We start from the raw sequence: 20,026 nt of genomic DNA on the forward strand, positions 1-20,026 counted from the left end.
ATTTCCATATATCAATTATCATGTATCGTCATTTTCATGTATTTCAGGCCGATATGTGTACTAACTCATTTCTTATTCATATATTCTCATGTCAAGAACTTTTACCCGTTGAATTTATCTGAAATATCGATGGGTACACAGGTAGTACACTCATGGTGTACAAATCAGGATTCGTCAATTCATATTCAATGGTACCCATAAGATACTATTTTCAGGGATTACACTCTCGAGCCACACATGTATGCAATAGGATTACCAGTTCTAGCTAAATCCTTTTTATGACATGCTCTAAGAAGCTTGATTTGGATTACCCGTCTGGGTTAAATCCAATTCATAACATATTCTTGAGAGGACTTATATTGGGATTACCCGTCCAGGCTAAATCATTTCTGTAATGAGGTCAATAGGATTACTTGTATGAGTTAAATCCCGTTAGCAACAAATGCAAGACCTCCTTCGCTTCAGGAAACCACATAACCATCGATTTTCTATTTATTCAATTGGGATTTAAACATTTTTCAAGTATTATCAGGCATGTAATTATTTCATACATCTTTAATCATCCATATAATTCAAATGATCACGTTCCACATTCATTTCAAGCATAAAAGTAACATTTTCATCATTTATCCTTTATCATCATCGGGCATTATCATTTAATTTAAATATTTTTTTTATCGGGCTTGATCGAATAGGTAATCATTGCACATATTTATGACATTTATACAATTTACATAAACACAATCAATGCAAGCATATAAATAAACACAGTTTAGTTACACGAACTTACCTCGACAATGTTCGTGTACATAAATCTACTAATCCGACATTTTCCTCTTTCACGTTCTAGCTCCGAATTTGGTCTATCTGGATCCATACGAGTAAATTTAACATCAATTTATCATATTTCATATTCATGTGGACTCAATTTACATCCTAGACAAAATTACCATTTTGCCCCTAACTTTTCCATAAATTTTGATTTCGTCCTTAAGCTTGTAAAATGAAACTTGTGCAATTTAATCCCTATTCCAAGCCTAACCAAAATTCCATTACCAAAATTTACAACACATGTATTCATAAATATTCAGCATTTTTTCTTCAATTTCACAACTTTACATTTTTGTCCCTAAATCAAGTTTCTATCAAAAATTGCTTTGTAAAAGTTGTTTATCTATCATCTTTCATTTTCTACCATAAATTTCATATTTCCAGCATATTCATCCATGACCCAAATTTCATACTTTGATAACTTTTCAAATTAATCCCCTAAATAGATAGATTAGACTATCTCGGTTTCAAAAATATAAAAATTACTAGAAACGGGGCTTGGTTACTTACCCAAATAAGTTTGATAAGTCTTCTTCCTCTCTCCTAGGGTTTCCATAGAAATATTTGGGGAAGATGATATGAAATTGTTTTCTTTTTCATTTAATTAAATTGTCATTTAATTACTTTTCATCTTTCCAATTTAGTTCCTAGCCTTTTTTTATTTTTCCATGAATGAGTCGTACCAAAATATCTACATGCTTTCTTTAAGGGTATAATTAACATATAGGGACCTTAATTTTTGAATTCCGTAGCTATTTGATCCTTCTAGCTATTGGAATCAAACTTTTGCATTTTATGAGATTTTGTCCTTCCCGTAATTAAACACATAATCGATAAAAATTTCTTATCAAAATTTTCACATGACATTTCTAATATAATATGGATCATATAATAAAATAAAAATAAAATTTATTTTTGGCTTAGATTTGTGGTCCCGAAACCACTGTTCCGATTTCACCGAAATTAGGTTGAATTTAATATTTATCAAAGTAATAATAGATGATGGGTCTGATCAGCACTGTCATAACACATATACTTATAAAAACATTGTGAACTCTATAGAACTCTAATAATAGTACCAATCAATATGCAATAGGTCCAAATTCTTTTCAATAATCTCATATGACCCGATAAATCACAGACTTAATTTGCCTTTACGACAAACCGGGGATCTTCCTTTCAGTGCGAAACTTTTGAAATTATTTTGTCACCAATCCGAAACTCTATTTCTTTTCTTTTTAGATCCACATCAGATTTCTGACAATCAAATACTGCCTTTAAATTATCTCAGATCGTTTTCATCTTTCTTTGGTTCAAGGAATCAAACCAACTCGATGTACCTTTTCTCACTGAACTCAGTCCAAGACACTGGAGTATTACATTTGTGACCATATAGAACCTCATACAGTAAAAATTTTGTACTTGACTGTCAACTATTAATAAGCAAATTCAACCAGAGGTAAATAATTTTCCCAGTTACCTTCAAATTCAAGTACACAACATCAAAGCACATCTCCCAAATTTTGAATCATATGTTCAGATTGATCATCCATCTGAAAATGAAATATAGTACTAAAATGTAACCGTATACCCATAGTTTCTTGTAACTTGTTTCAGAATCGAAATATGAATTGTAGATCTCTATCAGAAATAATAGAAGCTAGCACAACATATAATCTGGCAATCTCAAAAATAGATCATTCAAGCAATCTATCAAGTGTGAAATCCACTCATTCCAAAATGGAATGTACAGGCTTCGTCAAACAATCAACAATTTCTCAAATAGTATCTTTCTTTTTCATAGACAAGGATGATCCCGATATAAAGTTCATACTAACTTTGTCTCATTTCCATTTCAGTATTTTCACTGACTATAACCATCTCGAAAGTACCATATCTATCTTGTTGATACATCCAGCATTTAAATATAGATTCAGAGATACCATCTTTAATTCTGGGCTAACAGTACATCTTTTTCAAGTCGTTGTACAACTTATCATTTCCCAAAAAAACAGACATAGTACCACTGTGATCATTCATGTAAAATTTATTGTAAAAGTTACAAATTCTTCAGTACACAGGCTCTATCTCAAAATGACAGACAATCGTCAAATTTAAATCTACTATCCTGATTCAATAATCATTTCATTTTATACCTGTTTAACTTACAACTCATTATCACTTTTCTGAGTTTCACTGTTCTGTTATAGAATCATCAGTTTAGCTCTATACTCAACTAAAATTAATCTTCCATCATACAATAGCAATCGGCATCCATAGCTTGCAAAGCAAACATAAATTTTCTACTCAGAATATCTACAACTACATTCATTCTTTCCGAATGATATTCAATTATCAAATCATTCTAATAATGATAAGAGAAGATCACATGAGAATAAGACAAAATTCAGGGATTTTTCTGATAATGATATAAAAGACCCTCCACACTTAAGGTGTACATTGCCCTCAATGTACAAAGTTAGATTTACGATGATATAGATATAAAATCATAAGACAGGGAGAGAAGTGAAACTTCTTGAATGATGAATGGACTCCTTAAATTGGAGTTATGGAGAATAATCGGCCAAGGAAATGCTAAAATTGGAGGAGGATACTCCGGTGTGGTAGAGGTTGGGTTCCACAACCACAGTGTCCAGTGAAAAGGTTATCGTGGTGGTCGGGCAGGACATGGTAGTCGTGGAAAACCTTTTCTAGTGGAGATTCAAGTTCCTAAGTGATGGTAAGCTTTGGAGCTCTTATTAACTGTGATCAAATCAAGAACTCTTTAGGAAATATAAAGAGGCATAATTACTCGTAATGAAATAGCCGAAACTATAAATTGTTCAATAAAAATTATAAAACCTAAAAATGAAATAGTATAAAAGAAAAATAAAATAAAAAGTACTTAAAGAAGATAAATAAAGATAAAAGTGAAAATAAAAACAATAAATAAAAAGTCTTTAAACATCGTCATCGCCGGATGGTTCGCGAGGTGGTGGTGGCGATGAGATGTGAAGGTGCTGACAAATCTGATGAAGAGTAGCATCAATGTGATCAAAGCGCTGAAAACACTACTGCTCAAATCGAGTAAGGAAATCAGAGATGTCAGAGTATGAAGCCGCCGTATGAACTGGATGATAGAAGGGTGGTGGCTGAGACAGTAGGTCCTCGTGATGTGGAGGGACATCATTAATAATGTCCTCTGGGTCCTCCTCCTCGGTGGACTAGACCAGGCGGTACTAGGGAGGGTCAACTCCATGTCATCGCTCAATCATCCTCATATGAAGCATGCTCGAGATGCCCTCTAGAGACATCTGGCCGATGAGGGTGAGGGAGGATGACTGTGCTGCTATGTTGAGGAGCCCGAAGTACCGTGCCAGTCTAGTCACATAGGGGCCAATGGAGATGACTCCTCTCTTATGCCGCTCCGTCTGACGGTGAATAGCGAGGGCAATGAAATAGGCAAGGTCGAAGACGTGCTCGTTCATTGTACTCCATAAAAAGTAGGTGTCGTGAGTGTTGACGACGCTAGTGCTCTCCCGCCGCCCTGTTTGAGTGTGGACCAAAATGGTGTGTAAGTACCTTAAGGATGGGGCAAGGGCCGATGCCTTGGAGTGACTAGGGTCGTAGGTGGCAGAAGCAGGAATGAGGGCCCTCCAGCATTTAGAGGGAGACAAGTGGATGAGGCGATGGAGTGTGTCAAAATCATCGTCATCCATGAACTCCTTCGTATAGAGCCCCAAAGCGACGCTGAACTCAGGTATGCTCAACTGGCGGACTAAATCACCAAGACGAAACTGGACCATTCCGCGATCATCGAACTCTGTCATAACTACTTGGAGGTGAAAGGTCGAATAGAGCTCAAGTGTGAGCTCGAGGTATGTAGGCTCGACGATCTCAAAGAATAGCCCCCATAGGTCAGTCGTCAAGAGGGCTGGGACCGCGTCAGCAAGTTGGATTTGTTCAAGTGCGGCCCAGTCAATACAGTGGCCTGCACCTAGGGGTCGAGCCTATATTATTTGAAAAAGATCCTCCTGTGGTCCCGGTGGGAATTGGAGGAATGGGTGCCAGATTTCAGTGGTAGGACCTGAGGATGGCGTTGCTCATTTCCTCTTCTTCGAGGCGGGTACAACGGTTTTCTTGCCGCGTGGATTTGACGTAGTATCTGCAATAAAAATATGAAGTTATAAGAATAATCCGTACGAATGGAAAAAAAGCATGCAAGTTTGTTAAAACTAAATACCAACATTTCATGGAAGTTTTCTAACTAGAAAAAAATCTACTGAAAAATAACCAAGTCCTAATAGATATATCAAATCATTATTATGAATATAAATACGAGAATGATGCTAAGGGGAATAACTAGTGGATGCATGCATATAAGAATGATAATGAATGAAGGTTTCATAAAAAATGGCAAAGAACTATCATTAAAACTATGAAGATAACAGTTAAATAAAACAAAAATAGATCATAAATTTGGAAAAAGGAATGAAGATAATAAAGAGAAAATAGTGAACAAACGCAATAGGTTGGTGGAGGGAGGAGTTAGTCATCTGAAGAGAGCTGTCGGCCGGCCACGGGCGTGGGAGTGAGGGCATGTAAGGAGGTACGTCGGCTAGGGTTAGGGATTCTGGGGAAGGGGATGATGAATAGTGAGGGGTTTATATAGATTTTGGGGCACACGACCGTGGGGCACGCTCGTGTGCCCTTATTTCAGCCTGTGTTTATCTTGATTTTCAAATTTGGGTGTGTCTGAAATTCGTCCCATGCCTGTGTTCTTTGGGTGTGTCGATGCACATGGTCATATCGCATGGCTGTTTTCTACTTCGTTTGCTTCTCTCACACCCATTTGTATAGGCGCACGCCTGTGTTGTTTTATCAGTCTTAAGCACGGGTGGGCACGGGCGTGTCGCACACCCATGCTAAATTCTCAATTTCAACCATGGTTCCTAGACACGGGCGTGTTGCACGCCCATGTTGTTTTGACAGACTCGCCCACGGCCACGTCGCACGGCCGTGGCAACTTATCGCATCTCGTGTTGGGGAAAAATTTTGCCCTATTTTTACACGACCGTATCGCACGGCCTTGTCTCCGCCCGTGGTGTGAGCACGGCCTAAGGCACACCCATATGCCTTGCCATGTGGATTTGAAAACCTATGTTTCAAGGACTCAGTTAGTGATTAGATGTTAAAAACTAAAATTTTAAAGAAATCAATACTGTTAGTGCTCGGGTTGCCTTCCGAGAAGCGCTTATCTATAGTCTAAGCTCGACGTACCTCAATTTCGCATAGTCATGGTGGTTCGAGGAGTTTACACTCCTCATCCCTACTATCAATTTCATCAAAATAAGGTTTTAAACGAGTACTATTTACCTTAAAAGTGCCAAATTTAGGATGAATTACCTCGACTGTACCGTATGGAAAAATATTGAGTGCCGTGAGAGGAATTTCTCCATTAGATTCAGAAGTGGCAATACGAGGATCTGCTGCATCCAGTAGTATTTTGTCTCCAACCTTAAGTTGATTTGGTGGAATATTGAGCTCGTCAAGGCATGGTTTTGGTTTATGTGTCTGCCATTCATCTAGTTCCTCAACTCGTAGCCTTCGTTATTGATAGATAGGTCTTTTTTGTTGCTTAAACAAGGCTCATGTGCGCTCTTCGAACCTATTTTCTACACAGAGGGTTTTACCACATGATCAGTACTAGTAGTATGATTTTTGCAATCACCCTCGATTTTTGAGGTGTTACTCAAATTACGAGCTTGAAGAGTGATTGTTTCATCACCCACACGAAGTGTGAGTTCACCTGTACCAATATCAATTATCATTCTAGCAGTTGCTAAAAAGGGTCTCCCTAAAATTAAAGGCACGTTACTATCCTCCTTTATGTCTAAAACAACGAAATCAACTGCGAATATAAATTTGTCAATTTTATGTAGTACATCTTTAATAATAACCCTAGGAAATCTGATTGTTTTATCTGCTAATTGAATGCTCATCCTAGTTTTTTTGGGTTTCCCAAGACCTAGTTGCTTAAACATTTTGTAAGGCATGACATTGATACTAGCCCCTAAATCAGCCAAGGCATTATTAACATCTAAGCTATCAATTAAACAAGGAATCGTAAAACTCCTTGGATCTTTCAATTTGTTGGCCAGCTTATGTAACACCCCTTACCCGTATCCAAGGCCGGAACAAAGTACGAGGCATTACCAGACTTAACAATACACATAGATGAGAATCGGGCCATAAAATTTCATTTAATTCAAAACTTTTCGAACACATGCATAACAAACAAAGCTAACTATATCATCACATCAAAGCATAGGATATGGCACGATTAATTAAACTTATAAACCATAATGGATAAGGACCACATCTCATGATCATATACGATAACTCAATGCAGACTGATACGTAAGGTCAAGATCATAATAAAAATACATATCACAAACCAACTTCTTATACATGCCACTCACTTGATAATTCTAATATTTGAATTAATTTTCCCAAAAATGATAGTTTGATAGTGTGATTTTTCCTCCGACGATCTCCAACCCCGAGCCGACCTACCAATACTAAAGAAATGGAGAGGATGGGTAAGCTTTACGCTTAGTAAGTTCATATGAAAATAATAAGCAATTACTAACATGCTTTTCAAGATAAAACACTATAATTGTTCAATTACACATATTCAAGTTAAGATGTGTTATCGAGTTACAGTTACTAAATCATTCATATCTGAAGCTACAAAACTCAAAATTTAGTTTCGTTAATTTTCCTTGAAACTATACTCATATATATTTCTCCCATAAAATTTCCAAAATTTTTGGTTTATCCAATTAGTACAGTTTATTAGTTAAAGTCTCCCCTGTTTCAGAGTACAACTACTCTGACCTCTGTGCACTACGAACAAAATTTCTCCCTATAAAGAATTCTAACGACCATGCAGTTTATTTCTCTTAAAAATAGACTCAATAAGGAATCCATCCATGTAAGGTATGACTCTTAATAATTTTTTTAAAATTTATGGTGAATTTCTAAAGTCAGAACAGGGAATCTCGAATTCATTCAGACCCTATTTCACAAGAATTCAAATATCACACAATATAGAATTCTTTTGCTTCCCCTATTTCTTTCATGTGAAAATAGACTCCTTAAGCTTTATTTTTATATATCATTTGCATATTTATTTAACTTTCACAATTTTTAGTGAATTTTCAAAGCCATGCAACTGCTATTGTCCAACACTATTTTACCACTAAATTCATTCTTACATAATTCCACTTAATCCATTTTGTCTTATCGAAATTCACCCAATTATCGAGCACATTGCTAATAATTTTTCACAAACATATACCTACACTTATTCATCATATAATCATGTTCAATTGTATTTTTACTTAATCGATTTTCCCGTTGAACTCTTCGGAATAATAACTGATACTCAATTGCCTGCACATATTTTCACACTTGTAGCCAAAGCTATCTGGTACGCATAGTAGCCTGCACATAGTACTACACATGCGACCAATTATCCGGTACACGTAGTAGCCTGCACTTAGGACTACACACATGACCAATTATCCGGTACACGTAGTAGCCTGCACTTAGTACTACACACGTGACTTAACCATCTGATACACTTAGTAGCCTACACTTAGTACTACACACGTGATCACAGTTTTCGAGTACGCATAGTAGCCTGCACTTAGTACTACACATGCGACCTCACAATAGATCATTCGTATCGTTTTTATTTCGAAGGTTCAATCGAGAAATTCCTCACTTTTCAACATTTTACTAAATTGTCCGTAATCAATTTAAATTCATAATTTACATCAAATAACCATTTGATAGGCAGCCACATTTCATATGATATCAAAATATAATAACATAAAAAGAATCGCTAGATTATTTATGTACGAATTTACTCGAAGTGTCGATCTCACTATCCATAGTACCAATTGTCCATTCATAGTATAATAAGACACAACTCGAATATCAAATCAGCTTTTAAGAATTTACATAACATATATCACATATTTCATATATCACTTGTCATGTATCTTCATTTTCTTGTATTTCATGTAACATTCTTTCATGTCATATTTCCACATCATAAACACCATTCCATCAACTTTTCCAATATATTAAATCATAAAATATATGCAATAATAGTAAGAAATATAATTCAAACATAACATTGCATTACTATTATCATGCGAACTTACCTCGATCCAGAAACAACAATTTACCATTTTAGTCCATAACCTTGTATTTTCCCGATTTAAGCCCGAATCTCGATTTCCTTCATATATAATATCACATTTAGCCTAATAATTAGTCACACTATTCATACGAGTCCAAAAATCATTTTTTAAAAATTTTCATTTTGACCCCTAAACTTTTGTATATTTGCACTTTTGCCCCAAGGTTCGGAAATTAAACTTCATCCTATTTTCTTGTGTTTTATGACATTTTGATCATTTTTCCCTTCTATGGAAACATCAAATTCTCACTCTAACATGTACTTATGACTATTAGGTATTTTTACCGATTAAGCCCTTTTGGTCGTTTTCACTTAAAACCAAGTAGCACAAGTTGTCTAACATAATTTAAAACCTAATATTCTATCATAAAACACCAAATACACAAATTTCACTTATGGTTATTTTTCCAAATATGAACCCTAGGTTGAATTATTGCTAGCATAAGCTAAATCAAGTTATTGGGACTCCAAAAACGTAAAAATCATTAAAAACGAGGCTAGAACAGACTTACAATCAAGCTTGGAAGCTTGGAAACCCTAGCCATGGAGTCGCCCTTGGTATACACGTCCATGGTGAAGAAGATGAGCAAAATTGGCTTTTAATTTTGTATTTTAATTCATTTTACCCCTAAATGACCAAAATGCCCTTACTACTAAACTTTCCAAAAATTCCATTCATGTCCACTATTTGTCCATAAACTTTGAAATTGGTAAAATTGCTATTTAAGACCTCCTAATTAATATTTCAAAGCAATTTCATACTAGAAACTTTTAGAATGCAAGTTTTGCAACTTATTCAATTTAGTCTCTAACTTCAAATTAAGCACTTTATGCATAGAATTTCTTCACGAAATTTTCACACAATCATGCAATCATATCATAGACCACAAAATAATCATAAAATAATTATTTCTATATCAGATTTGTGGTCACGAAACCACTATTCTGATTAGGCCCTAATTCGGGATATTACAGCTTATTCTGTAGAATGGCTGAGCAAACTGCATTTATCTCCACATGCGACGTCTCGTCTAACTTCCTCTTATTGGCTAAAAGATCCTTTCAAAATTTGACTCCGCTCAGCATCTGCAAAAGAGCCTCAATAAAAGGTAAGTTAATATGTAATTTTTTTAAAAGTTTAAGGAATTTACCGAATTGTTGATCTGAATGGTATTTCCTTGTCGCATTGGGGTATGGTACACATGGTTTGTACTCTTTACTTACCTGTTTTTGGTCATTGTGGTCCATCTCACCTTTACCTTTACTTACCACAGTTTCTTCCCTCGGATTTGGTTCAGGTGCAACTAAAACTTCCTCATCTTGAATGGTAATCGCATTGAGCTGCTCTCTTGGGTTAGATTCAGTGTTACTCGGTAGGCTACCTTGTGGTTGTTCAGATATCAATTTAGCGAGCTGGCCTATCTGAGTTTCGAGCCCTTGGATTGACGCTTGTTGATTCTTAAGTGCTATCTCGGTATTCTGAAAATGAGTTTCTGACACCGAGATGAATTTTGTTAGCATCTCCTGGTGGTAACCCATGGTGAGGGCACCTTCTCAATAGGTCCTTGTATCTCTCCCATGCATCATATAGTGTTTCTAAATCCATCTGCACAAAAGAAGATATATCATTCCTTAATTTAGACGTTTTAGCCGGCGAAAAATATTTAAGTAAAAACTTTTCGGTCATTTGTTCCCAAGTAGTGATTAACCCTCGTGGTAACGAGGTCAACCACTGTTTAGCTTTGTTCCTCAGTGAAAAGGGAAACAACCGAAGGCATATGGCGTCGTAAAAAACGCCATTGATTTTAAATGTGTCGCAAAACTCCAGAAAATTTGCCAAGTGATTGTTTGGATCCTCATCCTGCAAACCATCAAACTGAACAAATTGCTGTATCATTTGAATCGTGTTAGGTTTCAGTTCAAAATTATTTGCAGCAATAGCAAGCCCAACTATACTTGACTCAGTTCCTGTTAAATTTGATTTAGCATAATCATACATAGTGCGTGGAGCATGATTTTGATTTACTGGATCAGCGGCAATCGCAAGAGGTAGCGGATTTTCCTAATTTTCAGCCATCTCTTCGGTTGTGGTTTGAATATCGTCCTCTTGCTCTTCCTCTGTGTATCTTAAGCTTCGCCTTATTTCTCTTCAATTTTTGCGAGCTGTACGATTGATCTCGCTATCAAAAAGTAATGGTCCTGACGGGTTTCTTCTGGTCATAAACTAGAAAAACCTGTCAGAAGCGAATAAAAGAGAAAATTAGAAAAGAAAATAAAAATTTAAATTGCAAATAAAGTAAAATGGCTAAAGTAATAAAAATTGAGTGTTCCTAATATCTTATGTTCCCCGGCAACGGCGCCAAAAACTTGATACGTGAAATTCGCTACAGGTTTTAAAAATTTAAAATTAATCGTTCTTGAAACTAACTATTATCACCATGAAGGCAAGTGTACCTATCGAATAGTAGTATAGCTTTAGCAAGACCGGATTTTCGAACCCAAAGGAACCAAGAGTACTAGTAATTACTTTCTTTTTATTATCTAGCCTAAAAATTAAAGGATTTGTTTATCTAAACTAATTAACTAAACTAAGGGTGCACAGAAAGAAAATTGGGGAAAAGTTTTTTGGGAAAACTCGATTGATTAAAACAATACCCAAGGAAAAATCCACCTAAACTTCACTTGTTTATTCATTTGACTTGATCCGTAGAAATCCCTAAGTTATATTATTATCTCTCTCGAGACTAATAACGTCTAACCCTAGGTTGATTAATTGAAATCTCTTTCTAATTAACACCCTAGTGTCGCATTAACTCATTCTATGGACTCCCTTATTAGGTTTCACCCTAATCTGGCAAAATCTTGTCACTCAATCTCTAGGCGTGCAATCAACTCCGCTTAATTACGACAAATTTACTCTTAGACAAGGACTTTTGCTCCTCTGAATAAGTGCATTAACTTGAATCAATATCATGGAATATTAAAACAAGAATTAAGAACACATAATTAAAAACAAGTCAAACATTTATCATACAATTCAGATAATAATAACAAGATCCGTCTTAGGTTTCATTCCCCTTAGGTATTTAGGGGGTTTAGTTCATATTTATGAAAGAAAACATCTCAAAATAATAAAGATAACAAAACATAAAGAAAACCCAAAACTCCTGAAGGAAATTGAAGGGAGATTTTCAGTCTTAATGATGAATCTGGCTCCTGAAATGGATCAATCGGCTTCCTTCGAGTAATTCCCTGCCTCCTACTCCCCTCTTTTTCTTTCTAATTACCTCCTTAGGTGTTTAAATAGGCTTTAGAATGCCTAAAAGCCCTTAAGAATGGCCTTTTCTGAATATAACTAAACTTGGGCTCGAAAGGGACACGCCCATGTGCGATTTCTTCAATCCGTGTTCAAGGCTGTTACATAGGCACAAGCGTGTGGTCTACCCGTGTAAGTCGTGCTTCGATTCTGTCAAATGGACACGGCCGTGTGGCTTACCCATGTGAGGAAGTACAGGCCGTGTTGATTTCCCATGTTGGTCCATTTTCTCCGTTTTCGGCCTGTTTCTCGCTCTTTTTACTCTCCTATACTCACCTAAGTATAAAACATGAAATTAAAGGATTAGGAGCATCGAAATTCTCCAAATCTAAGGAGAATTCATCAAAAAATATGCTAAGCATGAGGTAAAAATATGTATAAATTATGGTTTATCAATAGACTTATGCAACTTATGCACAAACTCCTTATGCAGAGACTTACTCATGTAGAAACTCCATCATGCTTTCAGACATGTTTATGCATGTACATACTTACTTATAGCAGACATAACATACTTTCAGGTGCATTCTTTATGCTTACTCTTTCTACTATGGAGCAGAAACATATCATTAGGTTCACGCCTTCTTTACACATTCATTATGAACACATTTCTTTTTCTTAACAAAGGCACATAACATTACACAAGCATCACATGCAAGTTCATCAAGCATTCATATTCACAAAACCGACATATTACACTTGCATGCCTTTCTTTCTCATTTCACCAAACAAAAATTAACACACAAAGATCAACATATAAACATACAAACATATATGTATACATAAAGATATTAGTTAAAGATTTGCGAGGTACTTACAGGACCCCCACGATATCCTCACATAATCTTCACTTTTTGTAGCTTCAAACATCAGATCTGGGTTTCCTTCGAGTAGATCAACAACCCTTAAATGTTAAACCATAGAATACTTGTCAAGATCTTTCCATCTAGTTCATTTCCCTTCTCACTTGAGCACCAAAATCATACAACGAAGCTTTACTATTTTCGTTACTAAGCTAAACAGATCTGCTCTTATGACAGTAAGGCTACGAAACTTACCTTAACAGTGATATCTCAGAGCTTACCCTTCCATTCCAAGCTCATCCTAAAGGATGAGAGGATTTTTCCCCTCATCTCACCCTTATATAGAGGGAGAATACTTCCCGAGGAAGTAATGAACAGTTCCCAGCACTTATCCAACCATTAGATATTTTCCTTCCAGTGGATGTTCGACACGTGTATTAATCATGTGATTTTCCAGGTAGATGTAGGACAACTATAAAGCAACACGTACAGCATATAGGTGTATATATAGCTTATGCCTGGGTCCTAGCCCATCCTTCGTTAGGGTGTAGTTGATAGCTCGACTGATCACGTGTTGGCGCATCACACCTTCTTAGCAATGACTCTATTAATTGAGTCCACTATGTGCTTTATTGGGCATCATTTCCTAACAGCGTCTCGCATCATATTTTGTTATAGGCTATGTGCCCACATATATGTCAAAAGTCTTAGTGGGGCAAATAACGTTTTACTTCCCTATCTTCCTTTGGTTCTACTATCCGAGGAGTGACATAAGATATCTTTCTTGTCTTAAAAGCTTTGAGTTGTCCCTTGACGTTATTGGGACTCAACAAACATCGCATCAATCATTTGGTAGTCTTATCCAAATCTTCCCAATTTCAAGAATATTAATCAAGTGTTTTCATTTGGTTCTTAACTATTTAGTTCATATTCAGTTAAGTTTTAATCATCATTTCCTTATAACTTAACCGACTCAAGGCCATTGTTACTAAATGCCCTCATTGTTGACATAAACTTCTCAGTGCAAGATTTATTTCTTCATTACTTATAACAAATTCCGCTCATCCCATTTACGCCAATCAAAGTCTTTTGAGGCGAACCTTTCCTCATCAGACATAACTTTTAATCGTTGTGTGCTACTCCAGTGTCCGCCAACATTAAGGCATCATAGGCGCACTCGAAATGGTTATTATCTTTATACTAGCTTTAACTCTATTTGCTTCTAAACTTATTCTACTCACCTTATTATTTCAAACAGTATTCAGATACTAAGATTCCACTGAGCAGAATGTTACACGGTCAAGTTGGTAGTATATGAATTTTATGCTTCCTTCAAGGCGAGAGAAAATAACAGAACACTAAATGTTGAATATTTGCATGTTACAATTCAGGGAAAAGAAGTCCTAGTGACTCCCTAGGAAATTTGTAAATTTTACAACGCACCATACTTTGTTTCAAATGCCCTTGATGAAATTGATTTATTTTATATCTGGGAGATAGATATGAATAGCATTGTCGAATATCTTATTGAGAGGAGGGGTGTTTGGAAACGCCAATTGAGCACTAATGTCCCTTTGTCGTTTAATCAAGCCATCATATTTCTAATTGGTAAAATGTGGATCTATAGCCATCATATTTCTAATTGGTAAAATGTGGATGTAATTCATATGTATTCAGATATCACCTGCTCTGAATGTTTCTAACGTAAATACAATTCATATGTACTCAGAACTCAAACCTTATTTAACCTTTCCAAATAACTTGTTTCACCATTTAAAAATAATAAAAATATTTTTATTTAAATTTAATTATAAAAACGTATAAATATGAATATCAAATTGTTTTTTATAATTTTTTAAAAAAATTATATAGTAAAACAAATCTGATCAGATTGATCAAAATTTTAAAAACCTAAATTCAAACTCAGCCCAAAGCAGGCAAGTTGACCGAGCTTGACAGACTGCTTCGCCATCAGCATCTCTAACCGGGCTATGTTCGTAGTATTCTATAATTAAATCATATTTTAAGAAAATTCATTATATAAAGTTGGCCGTAGAACTTCTTGTGTTACAGTGCAGAGAACACTTGGCTTTAGAAAGGACAGACAAATTGAGAGAGAATCAGAGAGGTGATGATCTCGTCTCTTCTCTTCTAGTAAGTAGTGCTTGAGAACTAGGAATTCCCTAGGCTGGTTCTCTTCAACCCAACTCATCACCTGTTTAGTCATTATAGTAAATGACTGGAAACTATTTAAAAAGAAATCTATTCATTCAAATCCATGCATTATTGGCCACAGGAAATGAAAGCAAGGACAAAAGCCTCATACATCGGGGCATGCTCAATACTAACAGATGTGGCATGCTTAATACTAGTAGTACGGTAGATACTAATTAAAAGATTACCAGCTACATCATTGTAGAAATTAATCATCCAGTAAAACAACTGAGGAGGCTGATAACCGGCGTAGCAAGTCTAGGCTCGTAAGCTAAACCACGCAATTCGGCACCCTCTCCGTTATTGGCACAGCCACTGCTGCCAAGGTAAGGACATGCTGGAATCCATCGCCACCTCTTCCTACAGATGTCAAACAGCAGTCCCTTGTCCGATCCTCGAATCATGATCACGATAAATTCTCCATGCCCAACAGGATCAAAACCATTACCACCTTCGACTTCTGCAAATTGCATATATAGTTGCAAAGGCATTCTTTCAATTTCTACCCATGTTCCACAATCTTGCAAGCCCCAAAGTCTCAAACTTTTTGGCACGTTAAGCTTGCTTTTCTCGACTGCAGCGACCAGGATCAGCTTTCCCCTACTCTCCACCAAGCCTGGTGACCGAAGGAACCTTCGCATGGGAGCTTGAATCTTGAACCACTTATTTGCTGCCATATCATAAGCTAGGACACTGAATGGACTATAATTCATGCAATAAAACTTACCATCAACATGAACCATTCGACCTGATTCAAGGCTACATAAGCGTGGTAAGGAGGAAGTGGTTCCCCATATGGAGTAAAATCCACCTGCATCAATATGAAAGCTTTCGGTGGATAAATTCTTGACTGCATAAGGAGAAATCAGATCATCTCCAGCCACGGTAACGTCAACAGATGTGGGACTAACTGTTAAACCTATAGAAGGAAAGAGGCGGGGCCTTAGAGTGGGGGGCAACTGGATTAAAGAATCAACTAGAGGGTTGAATAAAATAAGATTTTTTGCTCCAGCCTCATCAGAAACCCAGCAAACCAACCCACCAGAGGAAGAAGCTGGATAGAACCCAGAAGGAACCAAGTTAAAGGAAAGGCGGTACCATGCAGCATCACAGGGATCAAAAAGGTACCCTTCACAGTTGGTTTGGTTGTCCCCGTTGCCACCACTGCTGGTGTTGGCTCTGCAGATGTAGCTCTTCAATGTCCTGTGCTTTAAGAACAGAAACCAATGGTGGCTTGGTGATATTTGCATATATAATTCCAGGAAGCTGCTGCAATACAAGAGTCCGTACCACCTCTTGCATACGGAACGAGCTCGGAAAAAGGCAGGTGGTGGAAGAAATGCAATCACTCGATCGAGCAGCCTTTCTGGTAATTTACTCCATATCCTAACGTCCATCCAAGGATTAGTGTGGGTGCTAGTATTGCAGCTACCGCTTGTGATAGTGAATGTGTAGGAGAAAGGTAAAGGCATAGATGTGTTGAAGGCATCCATGAGAAACTGATTTGTTTTTGATTGGATGCAACAGCGGAAACTAGTCCGTTCTTTTGTTTTTTCTCTGCAGAAATAGAACAGAGATTTGGATTTAGATGTTTTCATGAAGAAAGGGTTTGTATTCTGTCGTTGTACATTGTTCTTTCAACTTTCAATCGAGTTAAAAAGGAGGCTTGAGTTTTCTATTTCTAGAACAGTTAAGTAGGAAAATGTGGTTGATTTTGAGGCGAATGGAAAAGATGGGTTTCCAGGAGAAAGCAAGCAGCTGCTTCTTAAAGCTTACTAGGGAGAGGATTGTTTACTCCATTTGAGCCTTGAAGTGTTAAATTTGGTTGGGAGTCTGCAGGGGTTTATATTGAGTTTAATAAATTCATTTATGTTTAGCTCCTGGTTTCCTTTGTTGTTGTCTTTAGCGAGAGAGTGGCAGTGATTCTGATGGTTCTATCTATCAATTCAGTCAGTGTCATGTTTGCGTGTCTATCAATTCAGTCAGTGTCATGTTTTCGTGTGAGGCCGAGGAAGGAAGGACATTACAGGAGAAACAGACAAGTGCAGCTCAGATATTCATATAACCATAATATAGTGCCAAAATGGGTGTCCTTTCCGTTCCCTTGCATTAATTATTCACAGTACGAGTTCCTTTTCAACTAATTGATCAACAGATACGGATACAGACCGGACCAGAGACTATCTCAAACTTACAAGTTGAAATTGAAAAGCAAGTTATTTGGCCATCTTTCTTTGGTGATAAAAAAAGGGTAGTTTTACAATAAGGGTGCGTTTGGTTCGCTGTATTAGATTAGAGGTGTATTGGGATTAAAGGTGTAATAGCTAATCCACTGTTTGGTTGAATGTAATGGAATAGAGGCGTAATAGTAATCTTGTGTTTGGTTGAATGGAATAGAGGTGTAATAGCATAATGGAAAAAACTAAAATGACTAGAATGCCCTTAACATAAATTTGTTTTGGTAAATGATTATTGTTATTGTTATTTAAATTTTAATAAGATTATTATTATCAATAATAAATATTTTAATCATATTTAAACATAATTATTATTAAATATATTTTAATTAAAATATATAATTTAATAAAATTCTTAATAATTAGCAGAAATTTGTTTTGGTAAATTATTATTGTTATTGTTATTTAAATTTTAATAAGATTATTAATATCAATAATAAATAATTTAATCATATTTAAACATAATTATTATTAAATATATTATAATTAAAATATATAATTAATAAAATTCTTAATAATTAATATTCTTATATGAATTTACTCAAATCATAATATATGATACTATAAAATATAAATTAACATAATTATTATTAAATATATTATAATTAAAATATATAATTTAATAAAATTCTTAATAATTAATATTCTTATATGAATTTACTCAAATCATAATATATGATACTATAAAATATAAATTAACATAATTATTATTAAATATATTATAATTAAAATATATAATTTAATAAAATTCTTAATAATTAATATTCTTATATGAATTTACTCAAATCATAATATATGATACTGTAAAATATAAATTAACATAATTATTATTAAATATATTATAATTAAAATATATAATCTAATAAAATTCTTAATAATTAATATTCTTATATGAATTTACTCAAATCATAATATATGATACTATAAATGAAAATTTGAAATAATTAATATTAAATATATTTTAATTAAAATTTATTGTTTAGCCTATAATAAAATGACAGAACAATAGTTACACTAATATATTGTTTGATGCAAGATATTGCATGGAGCTGTACCAAAGATATCCTATAATAATTTGTTCCACTAATGTAAGGGCAAGGACTGTTATAAAGTACATAATCTACCCGAAAGGTAAATAATTTCTCTTGATTAATATAGTAACAGCAAGACAATTATTTATTGTCACCTGTTCATAAAGTAACTATTTTAGAAGCAGTTTTAGTTTTGCCAATGACACTCTCATGAATCCAAAACTTAGCAAATATGATTTCATAAAATGTCCTCTTACCTTGTCTAGAAAAGTAGACGTGTGTAGTACTAGCCAGGCAAATAATATAATATTCTATACATTGTTCATATATTAAATCGGGTTTCCATGTTTGAATTTACCCCAAAACCGCGAAAGCACACTAAATAATAAAACATAATCACTTCCATAGCTTCCGTAAGGACATGTTTTTCTCGCTCTCCTTCTTCATTACTTTCGCCACCGCCATCTCGAAATCTTCTTGTGTTACGTGGACTCTCCTTTCCCTCAAAGCAAACATTCCTGATTCCGTGCACACAGCCTGCAAAAAAACGGAATAGAGTTTTTCACAAATTATCACAAACACAAACCAGTTAAGAATCACAAGCCCAAGGCCTTGAGTCTAACTATCCAACTTATGTACTAATAAATCCTCAAATAAATCATCTCTCTATGCGGTTTGGGAGTTGGGGTAAGGGAAGGAGATAGGAAACTAGAAGAAAAGATGCTATTCACAGCTTGCCAACCATTCTGAATGGAAGCAAGATGTCTGCATATCCAGAAGCACATCTTATTATCTGAAAACATACCTTAAGCTCTGCACCAGAAGCACCGTTCATCTTCTCAGCAATCTTCTTTAGATCAATCCCTCTCATCAAATTCATTCTTCTAGAATGTATTTTTAAGATGTCGAAACGAGACTGCATATAATTGAACAGACAATATAAGTACCTAAAGAGACATAAGATGCATTCCAGAAATAAGAGAAATTCTGGTACACCCGTAGAAGCAAACACTGCTACTATGGGACTGCTCTATTCACTGCATATTTTTCATAATACCCAGAACGGGTTGAGAAAAAAAAAGACCAGGGCAAAAGAACCAGAACAAGTATGTTACTGAAAAAATTTGGCTTCTAATGTAAGATGCAATTTGAGAAATTCATTGCTCTGAATTTGAGAAATTTATACCAGTGAGAACGTAAGATGCATTTTTGCGTTTGACCAAAAAAAAAGAATCACTTCTTTTACAACATGACATGAATGAAGAAATACGCAATGCCTGTTGTTTTCCTTCCTATTTGATGTTTTTATCATGATTGTA

The 20,026-nt window shown here is 35.4% G+C and overlaps 2 protein-coding genes and 1 non-coding gene across 3 annotated transcripts; 1 reads left to right on the plus strand and 2 right to left on the minus strand.

Annotated features, from left to right (window-relative positions):
- Positions 1-10,638: 10,638 nt before the first annotated feature.
- LOC121207694 (small nucleolar RNA R71) lies at positions 10,639-10,745 on the plus strand. The gene has a single exon (XR_005902819.1). It is a non-coding gene; the product is annotated as a small nucleolar RNA R71 (small nucleolar RNA).
- Positions 10,746-15,490: 4,745 nt separating this feature from the next.
- Positions 15,491-17,263, minus strand: LOC107917136 (protein UNUSUAL FLORAL ORGANS). Its single transcript, XM_016846522.2, has one exon. It carries the CDS (start codon positions 17,035-17,037, stop codon positions 15,652-15,654), a length of 1,386 nt encoding a protein of 461 aa, XP_016702011.1. The 5' UTR covers positions 17,038-17,263; the 3' UTR covers positions 15,491-15,651.
- A 1,655-nt stretch (positions 17,264-18,918) lies between these two features.
- LOC121228157 (26S proteasome regulatory subunit 8 homolog B) lies at positions 18,919-19,684 on the minus strand. The gene is made up of 2 exons (XM_041111344.1): positions 19,513-19,684; positions 18,919-19,244 (listed from the first exon to the last, which is right to left on the minus strand). Exons 1-2 carry the CDS (start codon positions 19,627-19,629, stop codon positions 19,104-19,106), a joined length of 258 nt encoding a protein of 85 aa, XP_040967278.1. The 5' UTR covers positions 19,630-19,684; the 3' UTR covers positions 18,919-19,103.
- Between the last annotated feature and the right edge of the window lie 342 nt (positions 19,685-20,026).

Source organism: Gossypium hirsutum, chromosome A01 (genome assembly GCF_007990345.1).
Source record: "Gossypium hirsutum isolate 1008001.06 chromosome A01, Gossypium_hirsutum_v2.1, whole genome shotgun sequence".
Classification (NCBI taxonomy): domain Eukaryota; kingdom Viridiplantae; phylum Streptophyta; class Magnoliopsida; order Malvales; family Malvaceae; genus Gossypium; species Gossypium hirsutum.